This window comes from Euleptes europaea, chromosome 10 (genome assembly GCF_029931775.1).
Source record: "Euleptes europaea isolate rEulEur1 chromosome 10, rEulEur1.hap1, whole genome shotgun sequence".
NCBI classification, from domain to species: Eukaryota; Metazoa; Chordata; class Lepidosauria; order Squamata; family Sphaerodactylidae; genus Euleptes; species Euleptes europaea.
The window spans coordinates 45,330,178-45,354,431 of NC_079321.1; the positions used below are offsets into that span (position 1 = coordinate 45,330,178).

The 24,254-nt window shown below is 41.4% G+C and overlaps 1 protein-coding gene across 1 annotated transcript in view; it reads right to left on the bottom strand.

Moving 5' to 3' along the window:
* The window catches only part of LMBRD1 (LMBR1 domain containing 1), an 81,303-nt gene that overhangs the window by 47,723 nt on the left and 9,326 nt on the right, over positions 1–24,254 (bottom strand). The window contains exons 4-7 of the mRNA XM_056856248.1: positions 15,731–15,828; positions 14,371–14,438; positions 11,431–11,519; positions 9,484–9,557 (exon numbers count right to left, since the gene is read on the bottom strand). Of these exons, the coding sequence (XP_056712226.1) occupies positions 9,484–9,557; positions 11,431–11,519; positions 14,371–14,438; positions 15,731–15,828 (329 nt within the window). The remainder of the gene's footprint in view (positions 1–9,483; positions 9,558–11,430; positions 11,520–14,370; positions 14,439–15,730; positions 15,829–24,254) is intronic.

Genomic DNA, 24,254 nt, shown 5'->3' on the forward strand with positions numbered 1-24,254 from the left:
CTGGAGGGGGTGTAGCTATGTATATCAAGGAAGGCATAGTGTCTAATAAGCTAGAGACCATAAAAAGGGCAGACTCGTCCACAGAATCCTTATGGGTGACGATTCCGGCCCCAAAGGTGATTTAGTACTGGGTACGTTCTATCGGCCCCCTGGCCAAATGGCTCAGGGTGATCTTGAGATGGAGAATGAAATTAAGGGAAACATGTAACGGTAATGAAGTAAGTAATAATGGAAGACTTCAACTTCCCTCATATCGATTGGATAAATGTATGCTCCAGTCAAGCCAAAGAGATAAATGTTTTGGACATCCTAAATGACTGTGCCCTCGAACAGTTGGTGATAGACCCAAACAGAGGGGAGGCAATCCTGGATTTAATACTCTGTGGTGCTGCCGGTGACTTGGTGCGGGATGTGGATGTAGTTGAGCCAGTTGGCAATAGTGATCACAGTGGCATCAAATTTAATTTATATGTAAGTGGGAAAGTGACTGGGAAATCTCACACAATTACCTTTGACTTTAAAAGAGGGAACTTCTCTAAAATGAGAAAACTGGTAAAGAGGAAGTTGAAAGGAACAGTTAGGAGGGTTAAATCATTGGAAAAGGCTTTGGGGTTACTCAAGTCCACATTACTAGAGGCTCAGCTAGATTGCATACCGCAGGTCAGGAAAGGTAGTAATAAGTCCAAGAGGTCACCACCATGGCTAACAAGTAAGGTGAAGGAAGCAATTAGAGAGAAAAAGTCTTCCTTCAGAGACTGGAAGGTTTGCCCAAAAGAGGCGAACAGGAGCAAACACAAACTTGCACAAAGGAAATGCAAGCAGATAATTAAGAGATGCCCAAAGGCACTTGCCAGGCAAGTCAAAAGAGAGAATCAGTGTGATTTTGAGGGGCATATTGCTAAACACATCAAAATAAACAATAACAAATTCTTTAAGTATATTAGGAGAAGGAAACCAGCTAAGGAAGCGGTTGGACCATTGGATGACAATGGGAGGAAAGGAACTCTAAGGGAGGATAAAGCGATTGCTGAAAAACTAAATGAATTCTTCTCATCTGTCTTCACTGTTGAAGATACAGGGCAGATTCCTTCTCCTGAACAGAGATTTTGGAGAGGGGAGAATGAGGAACTGAGGCAAATAGTGGTAACAAGGCAGGAAGTCCTAGAACGTCTAGACAAACTGCAAACTAACAAGTCACAGGGACCAGACGGTATTCATCCTAGAGTTCTTCAAGAACTCAAATGGGAAATTGCTGAACAAAGAAATGTAATATGTCCCTTCGATCAGCCTCTGTACCAGAGGACTGGAGAATGGCCAATGTAACACCCATTTATAAAAAAGGTTCCAGGGGGGACCCAGGAAATTACAGGCCAGTTAGCTTAACATCTGTTCCGGGTAAATTGATGGAAAGCATTATTAAAGATAGAATTGTCAAGCACATAGAAGGGCAGGGTCTGCTGAGCAAAACCCAACATGGCTTGGTAGGTCCTGTCTCACTAACCTATTAGACTTTTTTGAAAGCGTCAATAAGCATGTGGACAGGAATCAGCCTATGGACATTGTCAAAAGCTTTTTGGAAATCCAAATACACAAAGTCCCCCACCAAAGACTGCTAAGCAAACTTCATAGTCATGGGATAAGAGGACAAGTCCTCTTATGGATTGAGAGCTGGCTGAAAAATAGGAAGCAGAGAGTAGGAATCAATGGTCAGTTCTCACAATGGCGGGATGTGAGCAGTGGGGTCCCTCAGGGATCTGTGTTGGGACCGGTGCTTTTCAACCTGTTCATCAATGACCTGGAGTTGGGGTTAAACAGTGAAGTAGCCAGGTTTGCAGATGACACCAAATTATTTAGGGTGGTTAAAACAAAATTGGACTGTGAAGAGCTCCAGAAGGATCTCTACATACTGGAAGAATGGGCATTAAAATGGCAAATGAGATTCAATGTGAGCAAGTGTAAAGTGATGCATATTGGGGCAAAAAATCCCAGCTTCACATATACACTGATGGGATCTGTGCTGGCAGCAACAGATCAAGAAAGGGATCTTGGGGTGGTAGTGGATAGCTCAATGAAGATGTCAACCCAGTGTGCGGCTGCTGTAAAAAAGGCAAATTCCATGCTGGCCATAATTAGATGAGGAATAGAGAATAAAACTGCTGATATCATACTGCCCGTGTAGAAATCTATGGTGAGACCACACTTGGAGTACTGTGTACAGTTCTGGTCACCACACCTAAAAAAGGATATTACAGAGCTTGAGAAGGTGCAGAAAAGAGCAACCAAAATGATTAGGGGACTAGAGCAACTGTCCTATGGGGAGCGGTTAAGATGCTTAGGGCTGTTTAGCTTGGAAAGAAGGCGGCTAAGAGGTCTATAAAATTATGCATGGTTTGGAGAGAGTGGACAGGGAGAAGTTTTTCTCCCTCTCCCACAATACTAGAACGTGAGGTCATCTGTTGAAGCTGGAGAGTGACAGATTCAAAACAGATAAAAGCAAGTATTTTTTTCACACAACGCACAGTTAAATTGTGAAACTCCCTGTCCCAGGATGTGGTGATGGCTGCCAACTTGGAAGGCTTTAAGAGGGGAGTAGACATATTCATGGAGGAAAGGGGTATTCATGGCTATTAGTTAAAATGGATACTAGTCAGGCTGCACACCTATTCTCTCTAGTATCAGAGGAGTATGCCTATTTTGGGTGCGGTGGAACACAGGCGGGATGGTGCTGCTGCAGTCGTCTTGTTTGTGGCTTCCTAGAGGCACCTGGTTGGCCACTGTGTGAACAAACTGCTGGACTTGATGGGCCTTGGTCTGATCTAGCAGGGCCTTTCTTATGTTCTTACCAAAGAACGGGGGTCCTCAACATGATGCCTATGGGAGCCATGGTACCCGCCAAGTGTTTTTAGGAAGGGGGCGGGGCCAGGTGGGTTGTTTGCCCAGCAGGGCTTCTGATTGGCTCTGCAGATTAAAAAAACACATTGCTTTGGCAGCAGCTGCCATCATAGCTCAAGGATCTTCATTGGGTGACTGATGATACGTTGGATGTAAGCAAAAATATCTGTAAACAATATGTTAAACAGTGTTTCTGCCCAAAATGTTGGAAAATTCTTTTGAGAATTATGCATGACATCACTCCCTGACTTTTTGTCTTTGGCTCTGCCTCCTGTGGTAGCCATTTTGTGCCTACCACCCTGTGTCAGAACGCTAAAGGTGCCTGCATGCTCAAAAAGCTTGCGGACCTTGGCACAGATGATCACCTTGAAGAATTCCCACTCCAAAGAACTCCAGTCAGCACTAAGTAGGTGTGATGGCAATGATGAAGTAATTTTTTACCACCAAACAAGTCTTCAATTGGTCTCTAGCCTGTGTTTGGTCTTATGCATCCCAAATTTTTGCATTCACATTCTAATCCTTGTCCTAGAGTCATGGACAATAAGGAGACTATGGAAACTACAGCAAGGTTTAACGTGACCTTGCAAGTTCTGCAGCACATATTCCATTCACATGGTGACTAACTAGCCCTGCTGGGCGCCAATACTCCATGTGAACAAATTGTGTTCTAGGATCATGCACTGCAATGAAAATAGATAGTGGCTGTCCTTAAGGGAAGTTTGAGCAGTCTTACTGACTTTTATACTGAGGAGCCCTAACATTTCCTGGAACTCATGTCCTGCTTTGCAGGGACAGGCTCCTACAGAGTCTTGAGTACGGCAATTTCTTCTGACACCTGGCCTTTGATAACACACTCTATGTTCTTCCATCAAGAGATAAGGAAGAAAAATCTGCAAGTCTACTCATTGGGTTGATCTCTTTCTCATAAACACTGGATTGTAACTACAGCTTCAAAACCTCTGATTTAGAGCATGAAAACACCAATGTTTTCTACGTTGGGCATTTTCTTACTTCATGTTGGCAGCCACCACTTAGTTCTGATTAGAAGTGCCATGTTTTAATGTTTATGCTTTTTGTTATAGTGCTTATAAATACTATCACAATTAAGTACCAATAGCTACAAATAATGCCATTCTCCAAATGTGTGGAAGTCACTGAAAGTGAAACTTGTTAATTAAACCTATAACTTCAAGTGCAATTACTACTTTGCTATAACTGTTTTGTTTTAGAATAGATGCAGATCCATTTGTTAATTTTACGAATGTGCAACATGTAATTTCAGACTAAAAAGGCACACTTAACCTAATACAAAAGGCTTTAGATGCAATACTTGGCTTGCATTTGTTGCCTACTCCTGCCCTCTAGTGAAGTCATATCAATACATAAAAACTGCAGGGAAGGGGGAAGGAGTGTGAATAAGATCTAAATTATATTGCAGTCCGTGCAAATTTTAAGTCTTGATGACGGACTTTTATTGTTAGATAAGTGTGGTAATGTTTAAGGTGCCACAAGGCTATTTTAGCTAAAGAAGAGTAATAATCTACCCCCACCCCTGGAACTGGTGCTAATTTCAGCAGTTTAAATCAGGATAGGTTGATTTAAGTCACCAAGGGGGAGGAGAGAAGAAGAGAAGGCTAATTGAACGATGATACAGTAATTAAAACATGTTGATTATTATATTGCCTGGAAAGGTACACTCCCTGGTGCCATTTTGCTTCATTTGCTAAATTTCACACATATTGCCTTATATCAATCCTATGCCAAAAGTACAAAGCCCCTAACAATCCAGAATTTCTGCTCATTGCAGCTCATCCCTGTACATGTATCTGTTTACTGACTAGTAAAGGCTAAGAAATGTCCAGAGCAAGGCTGATAGTTAGCAACTAGGCAGCACAGTTCATTTCCCTAACATAATGGAATGTCTTTGCTACAGATTACCCACCTTTGTGTGCACAGGCTGGCATTTTCTAAAAAAAAAAAAAAAAAAAAAAGATCTTAATAATCCACCTACACTTTTATGAAGATGGTTTCAGGAGGGTAGCTGGTTTGGTCTGAGGTAGAAGAGTTAGATTCAAATGCACCTTGGATGCCAACAAGATTTTTGGGATATAAGCTTTTGACAGTCAAGGGAACTTTGCCTTGAAAGCTTATACTCCAAAAAACCTTGTTGGTCTCTAAGGGGCTACTGGACTCAAATCTAGTTCATCTACCTACCCTTGTTTAAGTGGGCTATTTAATCTATTATTTAAGACTACTTTCAGGCATTTTCCCATCTAGAATTCTAGTGGGAAAAGAATCCCATGTCTGAATCGCTATAGCTAATCTACAACAACAACTGCATCATAAACTTTCAGACCTCAAATTCTGTTCATGGAACACTCCAACAGAGGGAAGTGGAGAAGACCTGTTACTTGCAGCATGCAACCTATTACTCGGAGACATCCAGTATTTCTGCAAACAGCAGTTGCGCATAAAAACAAGACATCTACAGTTCTCCACTGCATTTTCTCTTTGAAGGAAGCAGGTAAGCCCCCTCCACCCTGGTCTGTTATTCAATGTATCAATTATATTGCTTCCGTTAAAGCAACTATCTTATTTAACATTTATTAATCAGAATAATAAGTGCTGCCCACTTAGGTCAATGTGTGCAAGCAGTCATGGTTGGTCACTGCATCTTAACAGCAGACATTCTCTCAGTATGCCTCAATTCAGAGTCCTTCAGTCAGAGAACTGACCAGCAAACTGTCTCCATCTCTTTGTTCTGGCAGCACTATTACAGGTAAGAGCTGTTATCAGTTGGGTATCTAATAGACAGCTACAGAGAAGGGATATAAGTATACTAAAAATAAGCACTGGGGGAAAAGAAGTTTAACTGTGCAGCAGGAAGCCTTAATACTAATGCGGCAGCTACTTTATATTACCTCAGATCATGATGGGTAGCCACGTTTGTCTGTAGCAGTAGAAAAGAGCAAGAGTCCAGTAGCACCTTAAAGACTAACAACATTTATGGCAGGGTATGAGCTTTCATGAGTCACTTTTGTGACTCACAAAAGCTCATACCCTGCCAGAAATTTTGTTAGTTTTTAAGGTGCTACTGGACTCTTGCCCTTTTCTACTCTTATATTACCTTGGCTTCCTGAAGAGGCTCCAAAATATTAAAGCAATGCAAAGAATGACAAAAAGAAGAAAAATCTACCTGACATTGACACATATAGCTCTAGAGAGGTAAGTTTCTACACCAAAGAAATACTATAGTCAAGCATGCATATTCTTTGGACTCAAAGAAGTAGCACACATCCTTTATGGAAGTTCACACAGGCTTACAGGAACAATTATTCTTCACTTGGTAGTCAAGGGATTCAATTACAGTGCAATCCTAAGAATACTTTCCTGGGAGTATGACTCATGTTATAGATTTTAGTAGGATTCTGAGTACACCTGCTCTCTTAGGCTACTATTACATACCCTGTTCATTTTATTTGAACAAGCCTTATAGTGGGAGCACACATTCAAATCACCTCTCTGGGCAATTAGGGCATTCCCAGGGCTATACCGAAGGCACCTGCACTTCTGGAATGTTGTTTGCTTCTAGAACAGTGATACAGTTTGTATTTTCCACAGATATTTCCACATATCTTGATGATCAGTATAGCTTTTCTTCTGAGTGTCCCAGTAATTCTGCAGATTGATGATGCTTCCTAATTGCATGATGGAGTTGGTAGAAGGTTTTAACACAAATAAGATACTAGAACTCTTGAAGTCTTCAATGACAAAAAGTAATGCAGATAAACAAAGGTCAAGAAGTTGCATTCTGTGCTCACATGCAGTTTCACATTGCTGTACCTTTTCCATCTGTATCTAAACAATGACACTTGCAGAAAGACACAAAAATGTCAGTAACTCTTAACCATCTTAGAAAATGTAGCCAATTACACTCATCCTTGAAGGACATGCTAAATGAGAAATGAGTGGGGGGGGGGGAAATCACTCAAGTTAATCTGTTTTATCATAGTAAGAACTGTATTCTTTTACCTTGACTCCAAATAGCAAACCAGAGCTTATGACAGCTTTTCTATTAATACCTGAGGCTACATAAAGTCATTTTAAATGCAAGATATATTAATGAAAGTATAGAAGCAAACTACATCAACTGTGAAACAGCTTCTAACAAGGCACTCCAACCCTAATTTAACATTTTAGTGTTGGGTTTCATGTTTACAGACAGTTAAAGCTGTCCGTATAAATCAAGGTCACAGGATTTGTGATGCTTGTGAGAATCATTTGTTCAACTTTATTCTTCCTTTCCCCCTGCCATATTATGCAACAAAAAAGACATCTTACAGTTAAGTTCCATTTATTCACAATATGAGAAAATCCAATTTTGTAATTTGAGTATATAAAAAGATCAAGGATACACAGAGCAGCTGCTCACAGAAAATTATTTCGTTAAAAGTTGCAAAGAACAACGCAGTGTGCCAAGTGTAAATATCACCATGAAAAGCTGGTATTCTACAAAGGTCTTCAACCATTATGGAATTCTGGAGGTCAAGTGCAAGAGCACAAACTTGCATAACTGTACAGTTCGTTCTGTTTCTGGAATTCACACAAAGAGGCTCTAAGACAAAAGCTTTGAGAAGCAGTTCAGCAAACCACAAAACAAGAGCCATTTTAGAGAGCAGCATACTCTTGGCCCAGAACCGACGGGCGGTGGGGGGGGGGGAGAGAAGATCACAACAAAGACAGAATCCTTTGCACTTATCCTCCTTAAAGAAAGAGGCAAACCAGCGAGAGACTTGTGATCACCCACCACAGCAATTAATGAACACATACCTACATTATACCAATTACAAGGTACCTGGCCAGCAACCAAGGAGAAGAGCAGACTGTCTATGTACGTGGGGCCAAACCCATATGATTCTCCCACCTTCTCTGAAAGTGAATACATCTAATAAAAATCTAATATTTAAAAGTACATTTCAACATATATTTTATCGATAATCCTTCAACAATTCTGTAAAGCTGGACAGTACCTTCACTCGCTTGATTCTCTTTCAGGAGCAACTGCTGGTAGTCACCAAGACTCTACAAAACTGTGAATTTGTATACAATGTTCATATAGGAATTAGAAGATCATGTTAATGAAACCAGGTTTCCTATACTGAAGGCTTTTAATCAGGAGAAGACTTTGGCCAAGTTGCTGAGAAGCTCAATATTCAGGATACAAAGATCTATAACTGTAATCCCACTTCATACCCTTAGCTCCGACACATTGACTTAGAGATGGCATCAAACTTCTGCTGACACTAGTGTTGAGTCAGGAAGACACATCACATCCACACAATTCATTTAAAAACCCTAGAAAACCGTTCCCTGCCAGAATACTAACTTCTGACAAATTGTGACAGTTTACTGCCACTCCAAGCCAATTAAGACTTCCCAAATTCATGAATGCACATTTAGAACCATGAAACAGTTAGCTAATAAAAATGAAGTATTTCAAAAACACAACTTTATCACTTAGCTAAGTTACAAGTGCTGTGCAATGGCTATTGGACCTAGGTTACTGCAGTTATCATGAGGACTAGTTGGTTCTAATATATACATGGTTAACTAATTTGCAGCAACAGAAAGGGCTTGGCTATGCTGTCTTCTCCTCTGAAAACAGAATGGTTCTACAGAACAACAGATACCACTTTGGGAAAAACATGTTAATTTACAAAGAAGGGATGTCAATGATATATTTGAATGATACATGCCAAGATGATGTTGCGCCATATGCTCATTTTTCATTGATGTGATTGTAGATGTTGCGCAACATTACATCGTCACTTTACTTGTGCCATAAATACTAGTGTCGAATTACTACCCTCCGGTTATTTTTCTTCCCTTAATATGAATGCTGTGCATGTTATTGTAAAACTACATTTTCAAAGGTGCCACATTTTTAGAAGTTTTTGTTTAGAACAGACTCCCAAAGACCATAAAGCACTACCAGAGCTGATACCAGAATTTGCCATTAACAGGAAAGCGCTACAAGTTTTTACTATTCCAACACCTGCAAGGAACTGCATCGAGCAGTTTATACAAATGAAATGTATTTTGGTGGTGGTTGTGTTTGGTGTTCTCTCCTAACGTGTATTGTGTGCTTTGTGTTTTAAATATTTTATATATTTATATATATTTATGTGTGTGTATGTGTTTTAATGTTTGGCATGGCTGCAGCCTTGAACTCCCTGAACTAGGGGTCAAAAAGGAGCATAGAAATATCAAAAAGCAGAATAGAAATAGTAAGTAACAGAATGTAACAGAATGAGCTACAGATCAAAATGTTTAGCTAGAACATGAATGAAGTCCCAACAATCACTTTAACACCACTGAGAAAATTGGCTTTTTGTCATGAATTCAGGTGTCTGATAAACAATTCTATTCCTCTGACAGAAGACTTTTACTTAACGGAAAGTGGCAACAGTGAGGGGTGGGGGGAGTTTATGAATCCAATACAAAGTATGCGATAAAATTACAAATTGTTGACAATGAAGCAGAAACTTCTTATTAAATGAGAGAAATCAAGTCAAAAGGTCAGAGACTTACTGTATAGGTCACAGCTGCAACCATTCCTATAAGGGTCAGAGAGCTTATGGAGAAGGATAGGGCAGCCAAACCATCTGAAAAACAACAACACAACAGAAATTAAGATTTGTTATGTGTCTGTTTTAGAAACCAAATACCATGTTAATTAAAAAAATCAACTCTGGATACTAAAGTTGTAGGCTTTCATCTTTGTACAATACAGCAAAATGTCAGCGTTAGACAAAAAGTGCTTAATTACTACCAAGTTCTCTTAGCATGTTTCTGGCATACGGTGATCAAGTATCTACACTTATCAAGATGGATCCAACCACCCTCCAAGGATACTTCCTTCAATTTAAGTGCCTGTTCCTTCAACAGAAGACCCACTTAAGTTGGAGGAAGGCTCTTTAGGCCAGAGGAAGCCCTCCAACTCTGCTCAGTATGGTTGTTGGATAGGGGTAGTATCCACCCCAATGCTTCCTGCATCCAGCTTACCTGAATTTAAGTAGCACCTACATGGATTAAACGGCCATTTCCTAAGAACAAAACTCAGAGCTCCTTAGATGAATACGCAGAACAGTGAATTTTGATACTTTACTCAAAACTGATGCCTTACAAAAATAAGCTGCCTCAGACTTTTTCTCAATTTCCTACAACATTGAGTTCTCAGAACCACCTTCTTCCCTATGATTTAAAAAAAAAAACCACTCCAAAGCCAATCCTAACTCAGGGTATTATCGCACCATGCCTGGGAAAGGGGGGGGGGAACACCTAAAGAGCATTCGTGCTCGATGCAAGTTGCTATTTTCCTCCTGCACTTCTGTCCTTTCTAGCGTCCAGAGACATCTCTGAAACGCTTGCCTTCTGAGCGCACCTCCAATGAAAAGAGCGCTCCCAAGAGATAAGGGGGCGTGGAGGAGCGCCGCCTAATCGTGACGTCGCTTGGGCTCCCCTCCACCTCCCCCCTCGTCATTTCAGAACTCCTGCGTTGTATCGTCAGTGCATCCGGACGATAGGGCAATGGGCTCACTCCCCCTTCCTGTAGTTCTCGCACAAACCTTGGCGTTGGCCATTTATGCATGGGAGGTTTTGCCTTGGATTTGCCGCTCTCTAGATGCACGTTTTTCTCATCTGAATTCTCAAAAGTCTGCACGGGGGCTTATTTTTGAGTTCTGAGAAATCGTTTGGGGAAAACGTGCATCTAGAGAGCGGCAAATCCAAGGCAAAACCTCCCATGCATAATGGCCCAAAGTTGGAGGATGTGAGGATGTGATTGGGGGTGGGGAAGGGGGGAGGGTGCTGCTTACATTATTTGGAGGGCAAGAAAGTTTATTTTCTCCTCCACTAAACATGAAATTCCAGTTGAGGCGAGGGAGAGAACAGAAAATTCACCATTGTGATCTGGAGGGTGCTCGGCAAAACAATCCACCCGCTCAAGTTGAGTGATGGAACAGTCCAACCACAAACCAATCAAAATGAGTGTGCACAGCTGAAATTGTCCTTACTGTGATCCCGTAGCCTGTGCTTTCCCACCCCCTCCCCTCTCCCTTACGTCTCGTCGCTACTGCGGGGAAAAAATGGAGGACGCAAGGAGAGTACTGACCAGGAAGGGAGGAGTCAGAGGCAGCTGGGAAAAGTGGGCGTGGGCAGAGGGAAGGGTGCTCAAAACGTCTTGCCGTTATCGCACCCAAGGAGAAAATGTCATGGGAACGGGGTAAGTTTTTAAAGCGTCATTTAACTGTTTTGGGAAACAGCGGGCATTATATGGCTCCAAAACGGCTTCATGACGAGAACGGGAAAATGTAGTGCGTGGGGGAAGAAATGCTCCGGGTTTTAAAGGGTTCAGAAACGTTCCCTGGAGTGCGATAAGCCTCTCAATTTCTACCTGGTACACTTTAGAACAACTAACTACTGAACCCGTCACTCCTAGAGATTAAATAGTGAGTCCAAAAATATATTATCTCTTACGGTTGCTTCCAAGTTCTTCAAACAAGAATTTCACTTTCTCCCATTCTGTTGAATTTTTCTTATGAGGAATATCCAACGGAACAAACGCTCTGCAACAACAACAACATTTTAAAAATTTATGTCCCATCCTCCTCTGACAATGCTGGGTTCAGGGCGAACAAAACCAATTAAAATACAATGCATATTGTAATACGTAAATCCATTTATCTAAAATACAATGCATATTGTAATACGTAAATCCATGTATCTAAAATACAGTACATCACCATAACGCTGAATGTTTAAATTAACAAGTCTAATCTATGGCGCCCATATAAATATCACAGCAGGGAGGGCTGTTCTTATGGCAGTAATATAACATCAGATCACAGGGGGAGAAATGGACCACAGCTAGACTTATCAAGGACAGATAGGGTAAAAGAGACTAAAGTGAACCGGTGGGGGGGGGGACAGGAAAGAAGGGAAGAGGGGACGGGCAGGACAGGGAGGCCAGCATCTTGGTAACACCATCGCTGCCCTCAACCGTACGCCTGGCGGAACATCCCTGTGTTACAGGCCCTGCGGAACCCAGCTAGGTCCCGCAGGGCCAGGAGTCTCACTAGAAAGAGAGTTCCACCAGGCTGGGGCCAAGGACAAGAAGGCCCTGGCCCAGGACAGCCAAGCACTCTTGGGGCCAGATAGCTCTAATAAATTAGTATTTGCTGATCTTAAGGCTCTTGGGGGGTTATACAGGGAGAGGCGGTCCTGAAAATGCTGTGGTCCCAGACTGTTTAGGGCTTTGAAGGTTAAAAACCAAAACCTTGAACTTGATCTGGAATTCAATCTGGATCCAGTGCAGCTGGCAGAGCACTGGTTGGATATGTGCTGCCCATGCTTTGCATTATTACAATATTGTAGTAGTCACTTGTACAGCTGCTCTTGTTAAACAAGGCACCTCCCTTACTGTGTTTGCCCTGTCAGAGAACACTTCAATCCAAACAGAGAGCACAATACTTTGCCATGAGTGGGATGAGGAGTGCTGAAATTATTTTTTACAGCAAACCAAATAACCATTCCTGAAGGTAGCCTGCATAGTACAAAAGAGACAATCTCAACACTGGCTCTGGGCTTGCTGGGAACTCCTACAGCACTAGAGACAGAACTGCATCCAGAGGACAGAGTAAGCTCCTGTACTGCAGCCATACTGAGAAGCAACCAGTATATTAAAAGGCAGAAAGAAAACAGCAACCTAATACCTATGTACACTGATTTGGGGTTAGATTTTATTTTTTTTTAATTTGAAAAGCTTTTAACTTAGAGACTATCCTATAGTAAATAGACAGTGAACTTCAAAAGCTAATTAGCAGCAACTTGGACTAAAGTAACACACTTTTAAGAATAATCAACTAAATTAGACCATCTTTCTCTCTCCGGTACAAACACCTCTGAATCAATACCCTAGGGAAATTGTGACTTGCTTTCCCAATCAAATATTCGTTTGAAAAATGCCCAACAGCTCAAATTTTCTTGGTTAAAAGGTGCTTTCTCAAGAGCGTAGAGCAACATAAGTAAATTTTTGCCTATTGCAGCAGACTAACTTAATCAAATGCCTGTCAGGCTCAACATCAAAGCCACACCAGAGCCATTAGGATATGTCACAAGGTACAGAATATAGTAACTGAACTGAGATTTATCTTCAGAAGTTTCTCTCTAAAACAAAACTGCCAAATAAGGGAGTGACTGTGATCAAGTGAGCAAAATGTATTTACACACAGGATTGGCCATTAAGACCACCAGAGAAATTCCCAGTGGGCCCATGGCCTGGGGCGCAGCCTCGTGTTAAGTGGGCAGGAGATACCACCGCTGCAAGCTGGTGTCACCGCCCCATAAGCCTGCAGCAAGCCTATGCTGGTCTTTTTTCTCCCTCCCTGCCCACATCAGTTGGGGGGGGGGGGTGTGATTTCAGGGCTGTATTTGCCTCTCAGCCTCCCTCAATGCTTTCATTTAAAAAAATTCAAATTATATATGTAACAGAGAAGGGTAGCCTTATCATATGAATAAAAAATGAAGGGGGAATCATGCAGGAGCTCTACATTCTAACTCAGGCATTTCCTTCTTAGCAAAACACCTGCTCAGTAATTGTTAAAAAATTAAATCTGAAGAAAATACTGTACTTGCACAGAGCTGTATATTAAGAAGGTTTAGCACCTCAGCACTGATAAAGAAACTCAAAAAATGAGAGCTTGAAGGTTCTCCTTCAATCATATTTCAAGGACATTACACTTTTCTTCATTTGCCATTTATATTTAATGTACCAGATGTTATTAAGCATACTAAGTGCTGCAAATGATAGATTGTAAATTATGACAGTAAGGACATCGATCTCCATCTCTCTCTGTATATATATACACGGAACATTAAACAAAAAGGACAGCGTAAGGGAGAAAACCAGAGTAGAAGTCCACAATTCACACGTCATGGCAAGAGTTCTCCCTCCCTCCTCTGGGGAGCACAATGAGCCCCCACCTTCTACAGCAGAGGAATTAGGCGAAGACTTGTCTGTGTCATGCTGCATAACTGGAGGAATCCACGTTAAGCAGAATTAAAAAGCTAACATGTCTTTTCTTTATTTCTTTACCGAAGAGGACTGAGCATGATGAGCAGAGGCAGGAAGAACATTCAAAAGAAGGAAAACAGAATGACTGTGGAAATAGTAAAAACTCGTCACTGACTAGAACTAGAAAAACAGGAGGTATAAAGCAAGAACCTATTCTAAAAGACAAACAGGGGGAAATTGGTATCTGGAAAGGATTTACTGACCTACCATTTAGGTATAGTAACAGACTAAGGGATCAATGGGTGGGGGGAAACACCAGACATCAAGGATATGGTCCTATTAGCAGAAAGGAAAAGTCAGATGAGCAGCAGTATTTCAATGTATACAGAAAAGTGTTCACTTACCCAATTATTAGAAGGATGGTACAAACCAGAAGAAATCCTAGCGTATACTTGAACGCAGTTTTAACCTGCTGTAAATTCAGTAAAAGTTAAATATATAGAGAGGTGATCCATCCATTACTTCTATGTACTAAAATTTGAACTTTCTCTCAGAATGAAGGACAGAGCACAACTTATTTTTGGATTCTTAATTTCTTCCCATGAATCATGAACTATAATTTTTAATATTGACTTTCAATATTAACTTTTCATAAGCCCTGCTGTTTAAAATATCCAACAGCATGCCTAATGCACATTTCATGCCACTCTCAGTACATCAAATGAGACTGATTTCCCCCCATTGTGCTGCCACCGTTTCTGCAAGCTAAACTGTCAACTTCCTTTGATATTTGACCAGATAATTGAATTGCAAAGGCCTTACCACTTAAGAAAGGATAGAGAAAAATAGGTCATCGCTAGTAGAGCCTTCCGGATATTTTCTCTGTTAAAACAAGAACGGGAGTTTCCACAGTACACACCTCTGTGACCTAGCCTATAAAAAGGCCTCTGCTTTCTCCCTCCTCTGTTAAGCCCTGTTTTCTTGAGAGAGCAGCTAAACACACTTTATTGTTAGTATCTCAACAATCTAAATATGATAGGCTTTGCTCCCTTTCCTTTCTGCCTGTAGAGACAGTGTTGCCAAGTCGCAGGGGAGAAAAGCATCATTTAATGCTGTACGTTTTCCTCACTCTTGTTCTACAATTACACTGATAAAATGCCTGCTAGAGAAAGCAGCCAAATCCCTAGTCACAAAAACAAGCAGCCATGTGGTGGCCACAGCTGCTTTCTCTAGAAGCCATGTTTCAAGGTATTTTATCAATGTAACCATAGAACAAGAGTGAAAAATAATCTGTTAAATTAAATAATGTTTCCCCCCCTGCTCTGATTCTGCCTCAAAATGCAGTCATTGCCAAAAAGAAGAGATACCAGCTACCAGTAATGGACTGCAAGCAACGTATAGCTATACAAGCGTGTAAATAAATTTGTGCGCTGCAAGAGCATCAGTTCTGCAAACATTTATCAATGCAAGAGCCTCTCTTGCAAGACAGCGCCAACGTCTTCTTTGGGTCTCACAAAAGAACCTCAGATTCCATTTCATTCTTTTAAAAGATTCAAGATGCCGACAGACACTCATGAAGAAGACCTGAGAGTCACAGGTCAAGGCCACAGTGCCACAAATATCAAATTTAAGCATTTTACATTTATGATCAGAAAGCAGTCAATGGTGTTTAATTTCAACTGGTATTAGAAGGAGGAAACCTGAACAATTTTATTCACTACGTGTCCAGCAAAGCAGCCAAAATCACTACAGCAAGAGACTTACCGAGCATGTGTCACCATCATCGTCATCTTTCTCCTCGTAGTAGAAATAGACAAAGGGAATCCACAAGAACACGCAGAACAATATGATGGAATACAGAGCTACAAGAGAAGAACATGAAACAATTGTCACATTCTGGGAAGAAATTTTTAATCATTCAGATTTATTTACTACTACAGCATTGCACCATCAACAATTTTAGTCTCTCGAAAAACAAAAATGATTCCGCGCATTTGAAGCAGGAGTCTCTAGTTCCATTCAAAAGAACGAAATAATTATATAGGGCCCTTGATCCATATTATACTGGACAGATGCACAAGACAGAGAGAGGCGAGATGATTGGAAACCAAAGGAGAGAGAAGCAAGGATAAAAAGGGACAACTGCCAGCAAATGCTACACAGACAGGTCTAGAGTCAAGGGTTGGATTAGGATCTGGGAGATCCAGGTTTGAATCCCCATTGCACCATGGAAGCTTGCTGGGTGACCTTGGGCCAGTCACACATGCTCAGCCTAACCTTCAGGACAGGGTTGTTGTGAATATAAAGTGAGGGAGGGGAGGACGATGTAAGCCTCTTTGGGTCCCTGCTAGGGAGAAAGGTATAAATGAAGTAAATGAATAATTTAAGCTTCCTTTCATTCTTGTCTACAGCTATCAATAAGCTGGTTTGTAATTTCAGAAAACCTTATCTTCCTGGCATTCTAGGTGTCATGAGTCTGCCTGCCAATGCCTCCTCGGATGAGGAAGAGATGGGAGAAGCCAGCTCCAGCCCTTAGATGCTGCAGGAAGATCCGCCGGACAAGGTGAAGGCTTCATCAGGAGCAGCAGGGGAGTCTCAGGCCGAAGTCAAGGCGCCACACTCTCAGTCCAGGATCCAAAACTGCGGCCTCCAGCCTCTCCCCCAGAGTTCCCAAAGCCCGTGGAATGCCGGAGAAGGCAGGCCCAGGTGGGAGGTGGAAGGACTGGTGTTATAGCAGGCGGTTGCCAGCTCAGCACCGGAAAACCTCTGCTTGAGTCAGCACAGGATCTGGGCTGACAGCAAAGTAGGCTGCTCAGCCACTGATGAGTTGCGCCTACACCTGGATGACTCAGCAGGGTTTTCCTGATAAAAGCAGCAAGGAAAAGATGGACCAGCGTGGAAGCAATGCGTCCACAACCCTCTGGGGCCTGCCGTTGTTCTGTACCTTATTCTAGACCCTCAGTGTGTTTGACTTTCTGAACTGTGACCTGGATTGTGCTCTTCAGATCTGCCCTTCTGGTTTGATGCTTGGACTTCTGAATATCTGTGTTTTGACCTCAGGAAGTGTTTTGGACTACGCTTGTTGCCTCTTGCCCTGGGGGCCTGCCTGAACCTGGTCACTAGGCTAATAACAGCTATAACCAGAAAGTCTTCAGAATAACATGCTGTAGAGATGGAAAAAAATGTGTCTTCTTTTTATTCTACTGTTGTGTACACAACTTATTGGAAATTAACATTTCAGTAAGAATGCAGATATAGCACAGATAATTTAATAAGGAATGCTGCAAAGAATAGCTCAAAATAGCCCTTCACTTCATCTATCAGTATGATACAGCGGTGGCTCTATAACTGCAGTAAGCATACAAGAGCTCCTGTGTTATCTACCAGAAATGAGAATGAGTTTGCCCCCGAAACTGTGATATGTACAAATCAGGTAGTCAAAATAGGCCTCTTCTGAAAACACTGCAAGTTACAAATTGAGGTTTTCAGTCTGATCTTTGAGTACGAAGCCTTTCACAGCAACGTGTTTAATAAAGATAAACATTTATGAACAAATCAGAAACTCAGATACCATCATACTACAGTTCATATACGAAAGGGAAACAAAGCACCTCTTTGTTCTGTCATCATTTTGACTTATCTCTACCAAAGTTTCTTTCAAAATGCTACTTGCTCATACACAACGTGCTATCAAAACTGATTTGAAAATAAGAGATTGTATTAGTAAGATTACATTTCTGTTAGTTGAAAAAGAAGAAAGTATGTTGTTCAACTGAAAGAGTATTCTAGAGACCACTGTTATAATCCAGTAATGCTTACAGGCCATGGACCTGCATTTAGACATCAAAATAAGCTGGTGTGCTTAAACGACAGCTTGTGGTACAAACCTAATTAGTCTACCAGACACACAGTTTGTCTGTAAATCCCAATTAATCTCGTATTTGCTTCTTCTCCCATCTCTAAACAAACACTTTTGCCCTATGTAAGTAACCTGCTTACTAACGGTCAGCTGCTGTAAGACCGGCGGAGGAGGAAGAGGAAGAAGTGACCAGCCTAGAACAAACCAAGTCTTCTCCTTGCCTACCTAAGGATAAACAGTCTTCCCCCTCCATGCCTAGCAACATCACAGACTTCCTGAACATTCCAACCCTGTGACAAAATAAATTTTCAGAGCCACTTTTTTTTGGTAGACTTTTAAAATCCTCCCCCCAGGAGGTCTCTGAAGCACATATCTGCTTGGTGAGTCTTCACTAGAGGCACAGAAATGGAGAGCATCTCTGGAAAGAACCATTATAGCAGAAAGCAGCTGGATCAGCAAGGTTTTCTGGTGACCGGTGCTTCTCCCTCTGTGTGCAGGCGGTTCCAATAGTTAATGTTACTGAACAAACTGGGATTTCTACATCCAAGTTTCAGGACAAACTGAAGGTTAGAATCCCAGTTTAGCAACCACTAACAAACCACAGTTTGTTGGGCAGCCTGCATACAGACATCACACTAAACTGTAGTTTAAATCAAACCATGGTTCGTTATTTCTGAATGCAGCCATGGACATAGATTGCCCTATTCTAACTTTATGATCAACATGTAGGCAAAATGAGTTCTTCCACCAAAACGAAAAAGCAAGTCAATGAGCCTGACAGCATGATTTTTCAGAGTGGAGTCTTGGGATACAATCATAGTCTCCCCCCACCCCCTTTGCTAAAGTCTGAAAGGAGAAAATGCACTTGTTCTGTACTAAATTGTTTTTAACATAACAATGTACTTCTCTTATGCTTCTCTAGTGTCATAGGTATATTAATTATGTGTTATCACACATATTCAATTCCAAGTTAGAAGATGACTTCACCATACAGCACTGCCTGCCACAGCTTCTTTGGTCTCTACAGAAGTACCTTAGAAGTTGTGAACCCTGACAAATTTTTAATGATTGTGTTAAGAGAATTAAAAAGAGATGTGATGAGGATTAACAGAATAGCTACAGTAAAACTAACAACTATTAGTCTAAACTATGCAGTTCCAAATCTGCTACAATAAACCTTGATTTGACAAAGCAGCATTAGTATCAAATTTAAAAATGCATAACAGATTTCTTTTAGCATTCTTTGACTCTTCAGACTGTTATGATTCTGATCATTAGAATTTTACAGTTGACAGATATCTTAAAGCTCTCTTTGTCAGAGAATGATCAGTGAAGGTGTCTTCCAAGAACCTGCTTGATAAAAAAAATAAACTATACCTGACTACCAAGTACAACCTAATTTTTTGTTCTATAGAAATACATCATTTCACACAATTAGCAAAGAAAGATATTACTGCATAGGACAACGGGATCCAGGATCAACTCCCAAGCATGAAGACTGCCTCCAGACCCAGGAGGAAAGCAGTACTGTCGCCAAGGGAAAAGAATACACTAGAAATGTTTCCTTTAGGAGAAGAAATTCCGACTGCTGAATTGTTATTCAACAATTGTGTGTTTTGTTGTACATAGTACTGATGACTTCTGTTTTGTAAACTACCTTGAGAGCACCTTGTGCCAAAACGCAGGATAGAAATGTTACTAAATAATCAAGTGCTTGACTAGCAGCTCTTCGCATCCTGAATGCTGAGTTCTCTAGAGCAGGGCACAGCGAACAGCAGTTCCCTTGCCAGTCATGCCTCCAGCACATTCTCGGCAGTTGTCTTTCCACGACTCTTGGAACAGCCCAGCCATCCATGTCATCCTCTGTTCTCACATTAGCCATGCCTTCCAATGTGATCAGGAATACGAACCATCGGGAAAAGGACTCGATACAGTTCCTCACCACTGCCACATGTATGGCAAGAGGGGGTTTCCAGAAGTAGCCTAAGCATGCATAGGCAGGAATGGACACAAGAAGGGCTTGAAGACGTAATTTCTGGATCTGTTTGACTGCAAGCTGCAAAAATGGCTTGCCTGTGTCTGATTACACCCAAGTTCACCACTGGTAATCCTATCATAAAAATTAAACAAATAAATATTTGGCTTTCTCAGATAGAAAAGTGCATACATACGTGTGCGTGTTTCCTAGGATCCACCATGCTATCTGAAACTGTTACATCTCAAGCTCAGCACTACTTCACTAAAGATTACATAGGGAGAAGCTGTCCATAGAGTTCGGATTGCAAGCCTGAAGCATAAACAGTTATAATGTCATAGATTTTTTTCCAAAGAGTTCGTTTTTTAAAGATTAATTCTTACGTTTAATTACGTTGAAAAACATTTGCTTTGGTTAATACATCTCTGTCAATCCTAATTTTGCACTAGCCATTTTGTTAGATCACTGTTTAGCTTAAAACAGAGCGTCCAATTGAATTACCTCATTAATCTGACATTTAAAACTGCACGCAAGCTATGCCTTCAGTTCATGCTTAAATCACTACCACCATCTGGAGGCAGCACTACATAACAGCATCAGCTCTGCACACTGTTTCCTTTTATATGATAAAGTTAATTTTTCATTTTTTAATATATATGCATGCGCTTGTGTGATATAGATACATACACAATTCTTCTAGAGTGGCTTTCTTGAACTGTCTTAAGCACTGGTTAGGAACTTTTATTTTAACTTAATATATTTACACTTGATCATTTCAGTGACTACAGATGTGCTGCTGAACTTTTCTGAGTCCAAAGACTCGAGTGTACTTTCCCTAACAATTCAATGTACCAGTGAAAAAGAACTGCTTGTTTTAATTAAGCTAACATCTATTCAGAGAAATAGAGATACAATAGGTTTGGATGCGGTATGGTGACATACAATAAGTAAAATAGAGAATTTAATAAATAAGGGCGGGAAAGAGGAATGCGGTGCGCCCAGTCAGGACGGAATGATGAATATGAAGACATAGAAATAAGCTATAGCATGGGCAGGGAGGGAGGGAGAGGGGGAGGGAGGGAGAGGGAGGGAGAGGGAGAATTTTAAATTATGAAGACTGTCAGTAATTCTGCTTTTTTTAGTTGCTGTTATTGTCATTGTTTTTTCTAATAAATCTTTTTTTAAAAAGCACTGCTAATAGCTGTGTAATAGACAGCTGCAGCATCCCAGAAAATCAATAGGGATTCTCCTATTAATTTGTAGGTCACTCCAATGATATACACACATCTTATGTGAATAGCTACACATAATTCACTTTGGCAAATTTGGCCACACATCGGCCAGGAGCCCACGTTGGCAACTTTTCTGGTGCCCACCGAGAGCTTTTAGAAAGTGGGTGGGGTCAGATGAGCTTTTACCTAGCAAGGCTTCTGATTGGCTGTGCAGATTTTTTAAAAACATTGCTTTGGCAGCAGATGCCACCACAGCACAAGGATCTTCACTGTATGATTGAAGGTAAGCTGTGGGAGACATTTAGTGGCTGGCTCTACCTCCTGCAGCCACCATTTTGTGGCTGCGCCCACTGTACCATGTCAGAATTCCAAAAGCGCCCGCAGGCTCAAATAGGTTGGGGACCCCTGCCAAAGGCCATCCATACAAAGTATTCTCCTCCTAGGCATGCACAAACAGGATTGACAAATTTAGAGAAAACTGGCTGTACCAAACATAGCAACATTAGAGTACAATGAATATTACAGATCGGTGCAATCTCTTTGGAAGTTCAGTAGGATAAAACAGTATATTCTAATTTATATCAATAGGGAGATGTTCTAAAATTTTACTGGATTATTAAAGAGCATTCAAAGAAGGCCAGAGCAGAGAAATATAATTTTCACTGACCATTACTATGCAATATAGATGTTATTAACTACATTAATGGTAATAAGATTATGCAGGTCTGAGATTATCAACAGGCTAGGAGATAAAACATTTTATTTTTATTTCATGCATTGTTGCGATGCTAGTTAGTTTACAACATTTGATTAATAAAGCCATGTTAATTTATGTGTAAAAAAACTGCTTTTAAAGCCTAAAAAGTTTCAAAATTCCGGCTGTCTACTGCTGGACAGAATAATGCACTAGACAGATCTTCAGTCTGGTTCAGTAAGAACAAAAGAGCTATACTAGTAATTGCATCCCTGCCCAGGGGAAACGGGTATGGTATTTAGAATTTCAGAAAGTAACTCAAAATTAGTCCAAGCACAGAGGCCCAAAGAAGTCAGCTTTTCAGGAGGCAGAAATGCACCATTTTTGCCCTCAAGTTTAAACAAAAACAGAGCAGACAGGCAGGCATAAGAACATAAGAAAAGCCATGCTGGATCAGACCAAGGTCCATCAAGCCCAGCACACAGTGGCCAACCAGGTGCCTCTAGGAAGCCCACAAACAAGATGACTGCTGCAGCATTATCCTGCCTGTGTTCCACAGCACCTAATATAATAGGCAGGCTCGTCTGAACCTGGAGATAATAGGTGTGCATCATGTATTCATTTCATACTCATTTTGACTAGTAGCCATGAATAGCCCTATCCTCCATGAACATGTCCACTTCCCTCTTAAAGCCTTCCAAGTTGGCAGCCATCACAACACCCTGGGGCAGAGAGTTCCACAATTTAACCATTTTGCCCTTCCTAGTTCCTCCCTATAATTAAGGTCTATCATCCTCTTTTTAAGGTCCAAAAAGGACATGCCAGATTTCCAGAGAAAAGCAACTTACCCCACTCACACTAACAGCTCACCTGATGGACAGTTGTTTTATAGGAACAGCATAACTCTCAGGCTCTGGACTGATACGCCACAAAACCTATCTCCGGTTTTTCTATAACCCTAGATTTTCTCCCATTTTGTTCATTAACCCTAGATTTTCTCCTATTTTGTTCATTACATCTGAAAATTCCCCAGGTTTTTCAGCAATGTTCCAAAATTGGGAGTGGGGGCTAATTTGAATTGAGGGGGAACCCTGTTAGGTTTTTGATTTCATGTTAAAACATCTACACTAGTAACCAAACAATGTGAAGTATAAAATATTGTCGAAGGCTTTCACCGTCAGAGTTCATTGGTTCTTGTAGGTTATCCGGGCTGTGTGACCGTGGTCTTGGTATTTTCTTTCCTGACGTTTCGCCAGCAGCTGTGGCAGGCATCTTCAGAGGAGTAACACTGAAGGAGAGAAAATACTGAAGGAAAGAAAACACCAAGACCACGGTCACACAGCACGGATAACCTACAAGAATCAATGTGAAGTATGCCTTCCAAGCTGATCTGAAAGACAGTTATAACATAGGTACATTACCTTTCTGTATAAATATGTTGACATGACAGATGCCACACATCTGAACTACTCGCCCTTACCATATTCAAGCAGAAAGTCATAGGCCTCCCATCAGATTAAGCTTCTCTCTTGTAGCCACTTCAACAATGTAGCCACTTCAACTTTCAGGAGGGGCTCCTCCATCGTGGCACCAAAACTTTGGAACTCCCTCCCCAGGAAGATTTGTCTCTCTCTCCCTCTTTTAACTTTTACGTTTTGACGTTTGTCACCTCGTGGATCCTGATTGGGTGGAAAGGCAGCATAACATATTTTAAATAAGCAAACTATGCTGGGGCAGATTTTGAGATAAGAATCCTTAACTAGTTGTTAAATGGTAAGGGGTAGCCAAAAATCCATCACCTACAATAAGGTTAAAATGCAGACTCAACTGGAAAGAAAAACATAAAGTAAAAAAAAAAAGAGAGAGAGAGAGAGAGACACTGAACTCCAGATACAATTCTGCCAAGTTACCCAAGTTACCCAGACATTTTAACAAACAGTACCAAGCACGCATTTAACAGCATTCCATAAAATACCGATTTGCAGTGAGAGGAGATTTTGTGGTACTGATATTAAGGGCCAGAAACATTGACTGCAAAGCTTAATTCATACTTTTGAGAAATTAAGGCTTTCAGCAGCACTTCCCAACCTGTAGGCAGGGGAAACCAAGGGGGGGGTTGGGTCTGCAAATCCATCAGGCTTGGGCAGGTTTCTGCCTTTCCCCACCCAGGCTAAACTCCATGGCAGTCATGCCACCCCAACTCTCTGCTGGGCATCATTCGCCAGTCAGCCTGCCGCAGCGCAGCCACCCCTCCCCCCAGGTGCGCAACGGCCCAGGCAGGGCTGCTTGCCTAATTGCCGGGACAACTGCTCCTTGTGAGATGCTTGGGTTTGCTCCCATGATCCACCCCTCTCATATACAGCTGGAAATGCCTGCATCCTGAATGGAGCCTCAGGCTGTGGCCCCTTAAGGAGCCTCTTCTTAACTGAAGGCTTCATTGCAGCCTGTCGGCTGGCTTCCTTCGCTCCTCCCCACATCTCTGCCAGCCCAGGAACGCCCTGAGATGCATCAGCCAGCCATCAGGGCCA